Raw genomic sequence first — 12,538 nt, 5'->3', positions numbered from 1 at the left:
ATAATTTCGATTAGGCAAGGTATTTCCTTCTGGAAGCATGTCCTTAAGCAATTGAAGCAATTTTGTAAAACTTTTGTCAGTCCATCCATTCATTGCCTTCAAATTCATCAACCTTAACACTGCAGATAATCGTGTGAAATTAGTTGAACCAGGATACAAAGGAGTCTCTCTATCATTAGACATATTTTCGAAAACTGCATTAGCAAAAGATTCTGCTCCCACATCACGAATCATGTCTTCTAATCTATCATCCATTGAGAAATGAACTTCCTCGGAACCTCCGTGCACACTTGGCAAGTCTAACAATTCACCATGCCATGTCCATGTTGTATAACTTTTCAAAAATCCATCACACAAAAGATGTTCTCTAATTTCGGAAACACTCAATATTCTTCCATTTAAACAATTGACACAAGGGCACCTTATCCTTACTTCATTCTTATAACTAACGGCATTATGTTCTGCGAATTGTATGAATTCTTCCACCCCTTTTTCGTAAGTATCACTTATTCGTGGTGTATTAATCCAACTCCGATCCATAGAACTGCCAAACTAACAACCAATGTGGACTCACAACCAATGCGTTTAATATGTAATCATAAATAAATAAATCAAAATTGCCGAAGGTCGGACACCTTCGGACTCAGAACCAGTGCGTTCAATATGTCAAAACAATATATAACCATTAAAAAATAAATCAAATTGCCGAAGGTCGAATACCTCCGGACTCAGAACCAGTGCAGATTAAATATCTCAAAACAATATATAATCATTGAAAGTTAATCAAAAGCGCCGAAGGTCGGACACCTTCGGACTCAGAATCAGTTCGTTCAATATATAAAATCAATACTTAACTCAAGATAAACACTTTCAAACTATAGTTAATAATAGATAAAATATACTAACCTCAAAAGAGGCGGCGGTCGCGGTCGGAGGGCACGGTGGGAACAATGACGCCGCTCAAAGGAAAGGAGACGCGGCAGAACAGCAGCAGCAACCGACAGTCAGCAGCAGCAACCCTCGCGGTGGGGTCACGGTGGGCGCGGCGGGGTCGGGTTCGCGCGTTGGGCGTCGCTATTGGGTTTCGCGCGGTCCGCTTGGGCGTCGCGGTGGGCGCGGTGGCGCGTTGAGCGTCGCGGTGGGGTCGCGGGTCGCGGTGGGCGCGTTCGGCGTCGCGGTGGGCGCGGTCGTGTGTTGGGCGTCGCGGTGGGCGCGGTCGCGCGTTCGGCGTCGCGGTGGGCGCCGTAGCGCGTTGGGCGTCACGGTAGGGTTTCCTACGGTCTGCGAACGGCGTCGCGGTGGGTGTCGAGTACGGCCTTGGGCGTCGCGGAAGAGGCGCGGTGCGGTCGACCTGTGAGGCGGTGAGACGGCGCGGCGCGGTCGACCTTGCTGCTAGGTCGCGGAAGAGGGCGGTGGGCGGCTAGGTCAAGAGTGAAGAGGTCCGGTTGTCCGCGGCAACGGTAGTGAGGAAGAAGGCAACGACAAGAGAGAAGATGAGAGTGTGAGAAAGAAGGAAATTAATTAGTTTTAGAGCGGGAAGGGCTTTTAACGACGGTTCTCAGTGAACCGTCTTAAAAAATGATGCTTTTAACGACGGTTCTGGCGCGAACCGTCGTTGTAAGTCCCAGGTCCAACTTTTAACGACGGTTGTGGGGCTAACCGTAGTTAAAAGTGCAAAAAAAATTCAAAAATTTACGGTATTGCCACCGCGTCGTTTTTAACGATGGTTGTTTTCAAACCGACTTTAAAGGGAGTCGTTATTGTAGAATTTTGTACTAGTGTTATTGCTTATAAAAACATAAAATTATATCAAATGGAGGTGAACAATGTGTTTCTAAATGATTTGTTAAAGAGGAAGTATAAATAAAGCAACTTATAGTTTGAAGATACGTATAACCCAAACCATGTTTTTAAACTAAAAGTGACTCTATATGGTATTAAGCAAGCTCCTAGAGCATGGCACGATAGATTGAACGATAAGCATTGTCTGAAATAGGGACAAACAACCTTTTTTAATTGTTTGCTATATAGTATTGTTTATTTGTCTTTGACTCAAAGTATATGGGAAACATTATCTATTTATTTCAAGTAATAAGTTATAAACACATAAGACAATTATAGCCAACACTTATCAAAATGTGCGTACTTCAGGAAGCATTTTTTAAAATGTGGGTACCTCAAACAATGTTTTTCAAAATGTAGGTGTTTTAAACAACATTTTAGGTCGCATTTTTTTAAATTGTGGGTAATTTATTACCTTTTTACTTTAATATATCATATACGTAGACACAAAGACGTGGTCACACTAAACAAGATCATACTTATATAATCGTTACCTAAACAAAAAAAAAATGCAACAATTTTACAAGTGTGGTTTAATGACTACCAAAGATCACGTTTGTAAACCCATTGCTTAGTTAAACCACATTTTTAAAGTGTTGCCTTTTTAATATGTCGGCTAAACAATAAAATTTTGGCTTAAAAGTGGTCACAAACATATAAATGTGGTCTAAAAGTTAAAAAGACAACACTACAAATGTGACTTATGAATAGCTATAATAATAATAATATTATCAATAACAACAATAATAATATTAATAATAATAATCATAATTTGTCAACAAAAATCGTCTAGTGTTGTAGTTATAGGTTTTATGTTTACTCATGAGACTTGAATTCGATTCTCTCTAACAGAGAGATTGTTAATAATAATAAAATAATTACAATACCATTAATAAAAATAATAACATTAATATATAATAAAATGGTGTAGTGAAAAGACTTTCTAATAGTACAAGTTTATGTAGATGATATCATCTTCGGTGATAGTAATGAATTCTTGTGCAATAATTTTTCTAAGTTGATATAAGGAGAATTTTGAGTGAGCATGATGGTAGAATTTAAGTTCTTTTTATGGCTCCAAATTCGTCAAAGACAAAGATAAGTCATTATTCACTAGTAAAAATACATAAAGGAGATGTTGAAAAAGTTCAACAAGTCAGACATAAAGCCTACGAAGACACCAATACATACATTTGAAAGCCTAAGTAAGGATGGCAATGGCAAGAAAGTAGATTAGACGATCTACAAATGTATTATTTGCTCTCTACTTTATCTTACTTCCAATATATCTAACATTATGCATAATGTCCGTCTATGTGAAAGATTCCAACTCGATCTTAAGGATTCTCATCTCAGGGTTGTAAAATGAATCTTTAATATCTTGTGGGAACCACTAATTTATGTTTGTGTTACATGAAAGATATTAATTTCATATTATAAGGGTTTTGCGATGCAAACTATATTCAAAATCGTGTTGAGAGGAAGAGAACAAATGAAATTTGTGAATTCCATAAATCATAGTGGGATTTAAAGTTCACTCATGATACTCAATGTTTGTTGATTTTATTTGAAAATATCTATCTTGTGAACCTAATTGTCTTTTAAAATTGTCTAGGCTAACCATTACAAGACAATTGAAGTTAAGGACAACGATATTAAAATAGAAAAAAAAAATACTAGCTTTGCAAAAACAATTTTTTTATCTATTTAACACATTTTGGAAATTAACCTCTTTGTTCGATTATTAAGAGACATAGTTAAAGATAAGCATAATAAAGAAGGATAGTGTTTGGTGTAATAAAAATAAAGTAAAGTTCCTCATAAATATAAATAGTATTTTACATTTAATGACATAAATATTAGAGTATGAGAACAAATATATATAAAAATAACTGCAGCTTAAAAAACAACTCTAAGAAATTCTTTTAATCAATTACTTTATCAAATTTAAATGATTTTCTAAATTCTATAAAAATATAATTTATTAAATTAATCATCATAAGAATTCAATTTTACTTACTCTTAGTTTATTCCTATTATTTAAGTCTAAGAATTAAGATAATTAAATTTAAAAAATAAGGGAGCATAAATTAAATTTCAACTTACTAGTTTATTTAAAAATTATTAATGGTTTTTAATTAGTTAACTTATAATTTATTATATTTTAAAAAATTAATTAAAATATAATTATAAATAAATTATAAATTTTATATAAAAAATAAGATTTATTTATTAAATATTATTTTAAACATGAGGCAGAATTGGGTCCTATTTTACAAAGTATGTTTCTGTAATTAAATTTGGAAGAATTCTGTTTTTGTAATTTTACAAATGAGTATTTATTTTTAAAAAAATATCGAACTTCAAAGAAACAAATTTACAAAATTGTTTATTTTAAGACTCAATCTCAAACAACCATGGCTAAATATAGAAAGGCAATGACGAAAATCTCCATTCTCTTCCAGAATATTCTCTGTAAAATCCAAAATCAGCACCCATCAGTCCTCAGATGCACAGCAACTACAAATAGAGAGTGTGTTGTGTTGTGTCGCGATTTATGAATATGAGCCACCATTTAAGACTATAACATATGCGTGATCAATAAGCCATTCCCTTTGTTCCACATTCTTCATTAACCCTAGATCTTCCTCTTCAAGCTCATCCCTTTGCGTCACCCCAACTCAACCACTTTCTCACTTTCAATCCTACTTTCACCCTTTTCAAACTCAGATCTATCCAATTCAACAATTCTTACCTTAACGCTCTGACAGATTTCAACGCCAAACCCATTTCATATTATCCATTTTTTTCACTCTTTCTTGGCCTGAATCATTGCTGGGTGATCTTGTTTCTGAACAAGTTTGCTGCTTTTTGCTTTAATATTTCTGAATTCTGCGTTTCATTTAGTGGGGTCCTCTTGAATTGCGCTGCTTTTTTTGTTATAGACTCGTTGTTTCCTTATCTAGATCTAATTGTGTTGGGGTATGCTTTATATGCGGTTGTAGTATATTCTCTGTAGTGAGTTCTCATGGCAATGCCATCGGGAAATGTGGTTATACAAGACAAAATGCAGTTTCCAAATGGTGGAGGTGGTGCCGGTGTTGGAGAGATCCAACAGCACCATTACCGCCAGCAATGGTTTGTTGATGAGAGGGATGGGCTTATTGGTTGGCTGCGAAGCGAATTTGCAGCTGCCAATGCGATCATAGACTCCCTATGTCACCATTTACGTGTGGTTGGGGACCCTGGGGAGTATGATATGGTCATTGGGGCCATTCAGCAGAGGCGGTGTAATTGGAATCAGGTCCTGCTTATGCAGCAATACTTTTCTGTGGCTGATGTGACGTATACACTGCAGCAAGTGGCGTGGAGGAAGCAACAGAGGCCTCTTGATCCAGTTAAAGTGGGTGCAAAGGAAGTTAGAAAACCTGGTCCGGGATACCGGTATGGGCATAGGTTTGAGCCTTCAAAGGAAGGTTATAATTCTAGTGTAGAGTCTTATAGTCACGATGGAAATGCCACGTTTACCAGAGGCATGGAGAAAGGGACTCCAACTGTTGATAAGAGTGAAGAACATAAATCTGGTAGCAAGGTTGAGAAAGTGGGGGATAAGGGTTTAGCATCTCCTGAAGAGAAGAAAGGTAAGAATGGCTCAATCAATCTGTATGTTATGCACTTATTTATGCTACGATATGGCGAATCCGGAACTCTGAGTGATTGTCTTTATTACAGCCTTTTGTGTTCATTATAATCCAAGTAGTAGTGACATTGTTGTGTTGTAGCCATTCTTTGTTGATAATATTGAAACAATACGTGATAAAGCCTTAATGATTGAGTTTCTGGGGCATTCTTGAAAACTAATTGCGTCAGCCTTGTCTTACTGGTGCAATTTAGAAATAGGAAGTTTTCTCAATTTGGCTTCGTTTGCTAGGCCTTTCAAATGGAACCGTATGGTTATATTGAAGTAGTGCCAACAGTGTTTGTTGGGCTGTAGAAAATTCAGTGGAGATAATCAGATCATTTTATGCATTTGTTTGCATATAAGAATTCAGTTTTGATATGGGGAAAGTAAAGAACCTGTTTTTTTAATTAAACGTTGTGGAAAGACTCCTTTTCTATTATTAAATTAGAATAAATGCAAAAGATAAATCATGGAAGACTCTAAACTTTCTCTAACTAAAATTTTAAAGGGTTGATCATTAAAATCAAGCTTCTGTTTTTTATTTCTTATGATCTGGTGCCTTCTGCCATCCTATTAATGGAAAATAGAAGGATAACTTCACTGATCATTAATACATGTGAAATGGCTGCAGTTTATTAACTTCTTTGCTCTCTTGCTTGTGTGAGCAGATGCTATTATAAAGCATCAAACTGATGGCAACTTGAAGAGCACAGGGAGTTCTGAAGGATATTTGTCCAATTTAGAATCTGAAGCTGTTGTTGTAAATGATGAATTTATATCTAATTCTAAAGGTTTCTTCCTCCTCACAATGATGATAGTGAAGATATATTATATGTCATTTTTAACTAGTTGAGGGCAGCAGAGTGATGCTAGTAGTATTGCATTCATGAAGTTATTTTTGGACTGTACAAACCTCATTTTCTGTTACATGAATGTGATGTACTTAAATTTGGGTACAAATTAACAAAAGTGTAGGTAGTGACCCCCTTGTTTGATCATACACCGAGAATTAATTTTCATGCACTTATAAGATCGGAGTCAGCTTACAGTACTTGTTTTTTATGCAGATTTTTGTTTAATATATGTTTATCATCAATCCTTATCCTTATATTATAAAATATGTCTTTACTGATGAATGTGAAGACATTTTTTTATTCTCTTTCCTTTTGTAGCACATTAACCTTATTTAGTACTTTTTTAACATTTTCAAATTATTAATTAGTTTAGATATTATATTAAAATTTCTTCTGTCTCAAATCTTATCTACCTATTCTTTGAAATTAGTAATTTTTAACTTTGGGTTCTTTTTCCTAAACGTCTTTGTTTTACTTGCACACTTATTAGTTAAATGATATTTAACACTTTGTGAAATGTGTTTTCAGGGAATGATTCAGATTCTGTGGAAAGTCAACATCAAAGCCAAAGTTTTTCTACCATAGCAAAGACTTTTATTGGCAATGAAATGATTGACGGGAAGATGGTAGGGTCCTTTAAAATATTTCTTTAGTTTTGTTGATGTGTATATGCCTTCTCATAAGTTTTCAATTATTTTCCTTTTATCTTTTATTTTCTATATTTAAGATGTCCCTTTTTATTTCTTTCACTTTTAGGTGAATTTGGCTGATGGACTGAAGTTGTATGAAGATATATTTGATAGCACCGAAGTTTCAAACCTTGTTTCATTGGTCAATGATCTTAGGATTTCTGGGAAAAAAGGACAGTTACAAGGTAAATGTACTTCATTGTCACTGTTTCACTTTTTATAATAGGACTTCATTGATAGCAAATAGCTGTGCCAATTGCACAGCAGGTCCTTTGTCCATGTTCTTGAAGTTGGTTTGTAAGAAAATGTGGTTGACTTGTATATATTTTGTCTTTGGTTCATTTCAATAGTTGAAAAGTCATGGACAAAAGAGTCAGCTTGCACTATTCTTCGTTAATAACAATTGTAGAATATTATACGTGTTGTGAGTTGTGAGATTAAGTTGTCTATTTCACTCAATGTGGAGCTTCTTGCATTAGCAAATGTCATCACAGTTTCAATCTATGGATTGGAGTTAAGAGGAGAGAGATAATGTAATTTGTGCCCTTAATATTTTGTCCAAGCCGTATTTTCTTGACTATAGCTATCATTAATGTGAATATGTTATGTCTTATAATGATAAAAATATTGAACTATTGAAGAGCAAATAGAATGTCTTAGCATACCCAGGAATGTGACAATAAGGTTTGCAATGGACTAATGAGGAGATAAGGAGAAAATAGGAATAAACTTCACCCTATTTTATCTGACATTCATATTGGTCGATGCTCAAATTGAAAAAACTGGGCACATGCAATACATAGACAATGATGTTCAGTATGATCGTTAAATTTTATTTTTATATCCTCCTGCTGGGAAATGATTTCACCATAGATCATGCAAACTTGTTTTTATTTTTAAAAATATATTTTTTAGTTGCTAAATATTTTTTTATAAGCAGGAAATCAGGCATATGTAGTTTCAAGAAGGCCCATGAAAGGGCATGGAAGGGAAATGATTCAGTTGGGTGTTCCAATTGCTGATGCCCCAGTAGAAGGGGAAAACATGACAGGAGCCTCCAAAGGCATGTTATATTGTGTGATTTTGTTTCGATATCAATCTACTATAGTTTACAAAAGTTCCCCATATGCAGTCTTTTGCCATCCTTGTCTTTTATTGATGAATGTTTTACCAATTGAATCTGGCAGTTATGAATGTGGAACCTATACCTTCCCTGTTTGAAGATATTATTGAGCGTATGGTTTCGTCACAAGTAATGACTACGAAGCCTGATTGTTGCATTGTGGATTTCTATAATGAGGTTGGTTTTTATAACATTCTATTTTATATGTGAAAAGCTAGCAACACTCGCTGACACATTAGTTTCAAAATTCTATTACTGGATGAAATTCATGTTGGTAGGTCTCACATGGATTTTATTCAATAACAAATGGTGTGCTGAGAAGAGTGGCAAACAATGTTTTGCTGGCATTCTTCTTTTCTATTTATTGGGGTATTATTGGTATCAGAGTTGCTAATCCAATCTGGTAAAACAATTGTCTATAGGGTGATCACTCACAGCCCCACAGTTGGCCATCATGGTTTGGAAGGCCCGTTTACACCCTTTTCCTAACAGAATGTGAAATGACTTTCGGAAGATTAATTGCCTCAGAACATCCTGGGGATTATAGGGGCAGTCTCAAGCTTTCTCTCGTCCCCGGGTAATGCTTCTGAACCTTATCTTTTACTATGATATGATATTGTTTGGAAAGAGTATGATCTTAGCCAAATTGTAATTTGTTTCTAGTGACCGTGACTATACATGTGTGATGCACAAGAGAATGCTCTATTTTTTATGGGTGACAATATTAGTCTTTTATCATGGGTATTTATAACTTACAATTTGAAGGCTTTGTTTATCACATGGAGTGTTCTTTGTTTATTGAATGAGTCTGTAGGACTAATGTTTTGAGAGTAGACCTCTTGTGCGTTCTGCATTGTGTGTGTGCAGAATTCAATATGAGGGGAGAGCTAAATGTTTTAATGTTGTACACTTGCAATATAATCTGAAATGTGAGCACCCCTTATGCTGATTCTATACTTGAGATCTGATGTATGATTTTTTACTCTGGCTGCTGTAGGTCCCTTCTGGCTATGCAAGGGAAATCCTGTGATTTTGCCAAGCATGCTCTTCCTTCTATACGCAAGCAACGCATACTTGTTACCTTCACAAAGTCCCAACCAAAAAAGTCAGTACCAAGTGATGCTCAACGTCTTTACTTGCCAGCAGCATCTTCTCAGTGGGGTCCGCCACCAAGCCGATCACCCAATCATGTTCGACATTCTGTAGGCTCCAAGCATTATGCTGCACTTCCAACTACTGGAGTACTGCCAGCTCCTCCCATTCGACCACAAATTCCAGCTCAAGTTGGCATGCAACCATTGTTTGTTGCTGCTCCAGTTGTACCTCCCATGCCATATCCTGCACCTGTGTCAATCCCACCTGGTTCCGCCGGATGGACAACAGCTCCTCCTCCAAGGCATCCCCCTCCTCGAATCCCTGCTCCTGGCACAGGAGTCTTTCTACCTCCGCCGGGGTCTGGTAACTCACAGCAACAGTTACCAGCAGGTACTTTGGCTGAAGTGAATCCAAGCATCGAAACTCCAACAACCATGCAGGAGAAGGAAAATGGGAAAAGTAATGATGATAATAGTAGTAGTACTTCACCAAAAGGAAAGGTGCAAAAGCAAGAATGCAATGGCCATACTGATGGAACTCGAGATGAAGCAGCCCTGGAGTCTAGGGAGGATTGAGATGTAACGTACATAGAGAGAAAAGAGAGAGAGGAAAGCTTGTGACACGAACATGATAGGTTGTGAACTTAACTTGAGTTTGAGACAATTGTAAAGGGCGGCAACACGAGATGTCATCATACTGCTGGGGAAAACATGGGAAGGAGGTAGAACTTTTGGTTCTATACAAATCCTTTCTCTGCTCCATTCCTTTTTGCTTCTCTTAAAATACCAACTCTTACAGGAAGGAAACGCATTCTTAATACTAAATTTTGGTCTTTCCCTTTCATATTTTATTTTAATGCCAGTTGCTGTTAATTTTGATCTAGTAGTAGTAGCATTAATAGTGTATGTGTTGTAACTGGATTTGTTAAAACCAGTTGAAAGCATGCAGAATGGCCTATTGAGTAGGAAATAGAAGTTGCCAACATATTCTTTTGAAAATGGGTAAATAAAATTAGTAATAGGTTCAATCCCATTTGAAACTTTTCAGTTGAGTAATTAAGAGTGGCTGTTTCTTACATTGTTCGAAATATCCAGATTTCCTTGATAATTTTGGAATAGGGATTGTTTTGTAAGTAAAAGGTGTTTTTGAAATAGAAAATCTAGAAAATAAAAATATTTCTTAAATATTCTTTCAGGAACATATTTATTTTTATTTTTTTTACTTTTAAAATGGTAAATTTGGAATTCATATGATTAATAAAGTATTGTGGAAAACATTTTAGAAGTCATTTTTAAAAGGATAAAATAACCTATTTTGAAAATGATGGGGTGTAGGGATAAATTTGTTGGAGGTGTAGGAAGAAACACCCATTAACAGTACTGATACAGCACCATTTTAGAAACGGCAGTTTCTTCCTGCACCCCTACATTTTTCTTCCAAGACAAAAGTGTCCCTATATAAATTGTACATTTATTTATTTTTATTCCAGATTACGAAATCTGATAAATTTTCGGATTAGCGTTTCCGGTAAATTTTTGAATTGGCGCATCCGGTAATCTCTCGGATTGATGCTTCCGGTAGTACATGAATGATAGTGTTAATCCAAAATAAAAAAATGCAAAAAATCCATTGAAAAAACCATTCTGGATCCGTCAATTCGTAATTCAAAATATGCATTCCAGATTCAGAAATCCATAATTGAAAAAAATCATTTCGGATCCACCAATCCATAATAGAAATTAGGCTTCTGGATTCAGCAATCTGGAAATCAATAATTAATGCAAAACTTTGCTTCCGGAATACCCCCTCATCCGGAATGCAACATGATTCACTTCCGGATTGATGAATCCGTAGCACACTCCTAGATCCCAAAATTGTGGGGGTCAGTTTCGGAATTTACAAAATTGTGGTGGTGCAGGAAGAAAAATGTAGGGGTGCAGGAAGAAACTGCCTTTAGAAACCTAGTCTAAACATTATTCAGGTCCTTCTACAAAAGCATAAATTTAATCTACAAATTTATGCTATGGAGAAATTTTAATCTACAAATTAAAATAATGTAGAGGTATGCATTCTTTTAAATATTTTTCTCTCATAAATTTTTAAAAGTCTCTCCCTCTCCACCAATTTGAAGGTCTCTAATTTTATTATTCCTTCATCATTCTTTTCATTGGTTTGCAACCTAAGAAAAGATCTAAGTTTCAAACAATTTTATGTTTTTAAACTTCTTAGTGCGAAGCAAGTTGAAGATTGTGAAGAAGCATATACTTTTTTTATCTTTTTTTTAATCCAATCTTTTATATTCATTCAATGTATCTTATCATATCTTAGAAAAAAAAAAGTATTGTGATTTGTCATCTCAACCAAAACTCCTTTAATAACTTTATTCACAATATAATTTTAAATAGAAAGATAACATATCACATTAACAATCAACAACTAATAATACAAGAATTTTTTTTTGTAATGGAAGTTATTTAGTGAAATTTAATATAACCCTAAGAATTGATTTAGTTAACAGAGATCTTTTTAACCTTTGTTAAGTTCCAAAAGTTATTTTAAAATCTCAGCAAAATAACAACGGAGGTTTGTTTAACCTTTGTTAAATTTCCAAGGTTTATTTTAACGATCGTTACATTTTCAAGGTTTATTTTAAAACCTTAGCAAAATAATGGAGGTTTGTTTAACCTTTGTTAAATTTCCAAGGTTTATTTTAAAATCTAAGCAAAATAAACAGAGATTTTTTTAACCTTCGTTAAATTTCAAAGGTTTATTCTAAAACCTTAGAAAAATAACGGCTTTAACTTAATTTTGAGTAAGTTCCAAATGTTTATTCTACAACTTCAACAAATGAATAGAAGTCTTTTAAACCTTTGTTAAGTTTCAAAGGTTTATTATAAAATCTCAACAAAATAATAGAGGTTTTTTTAACCTTCGTTAAATTTCAAAGATTTTATTGTAGAACCTTAATAAAACACTCCAAATTTTTCAAACTTCAATAAATAAATATAATTAAATATATTTATAAATAAATAATTAAAAACTATATAGTTTTAATATATTTTATAACTAAGTTCTCTAAAATTTTGAAAATGTAACTTTACATTACAAATAAGTTTTCTAAACTTTCATAATTTTGAAAACTCAGCAAAATAACCTTGGATAATAAGTACTCGACAAAATAGCCCCATAATTTCGGAAGAAGGGGTGCCTCCTCACAAAGGGGGTTGTAGTGACCAGGCACGAGCGACTGCTT

General features: G+C 34.7%; 1 protein-coding gene across 2 annotated transcripts; it reads left to right on the top strand.

The window, feature by feature from the left end:
* The first annotated feature begins 4,245 nt into the window (after positions 1–4,245).
* On the top strand, positions 4,246–10,128 carry LOC137811618 (RNA demethylase ALKBH10B-like). 2 transcript variants are annotated; one of them, XM_068613416.1, is made up of 8 exons: positions 4,246–5,483; positions 6,193–6,315; positions 6,907–7,004; positions 7,135–7,252; positions 8,008–8,130; positions 8,255–8,367; positions 8,613–8,767; positions 9,188–10,128. In XM_068613416.1, exons 1-8 carry the CDS (start codon positions 4,871–4,873, stop codon positions 9,858–9,860), a joined length of 2,016 nt encoding a protein of 671 aa, XP_068469517.1. In that variant the 5' UTR covers positions 4,246–4,870; the 3' UTR covers positions 9,861–10,128. The 2 variants fall into 2 exon arrangements, with proteins under 2 accessions (XP_068469517.1, XP_068469518.1); XM_068613417.1 differs by lacking the exon at positions 6,193–6,315 and having other exon boundaries at positions 4,252–5,483.
* Positions 10,129–12,538: the final 2,410 nt, after the last annotated feature.

This window comes from Phaseolus vulgaris, chromosome 2 (genome assembly GCF_000499845.2).
Source record: "Phaseolus vulgaris cultivar G19833 chromosome 2, P. vulgaris v2.0, whole genome shotgun sequence".
NCBI lineage: Eukaryota > Viridiplantae > Streptophyta > Magnoliopsida > Fabales > Fabaceae > Phaseolus > Phaseolus vulgaris.
This window is presented reverse-complemented; position numbering and strand designations above follow the sequence as displayed.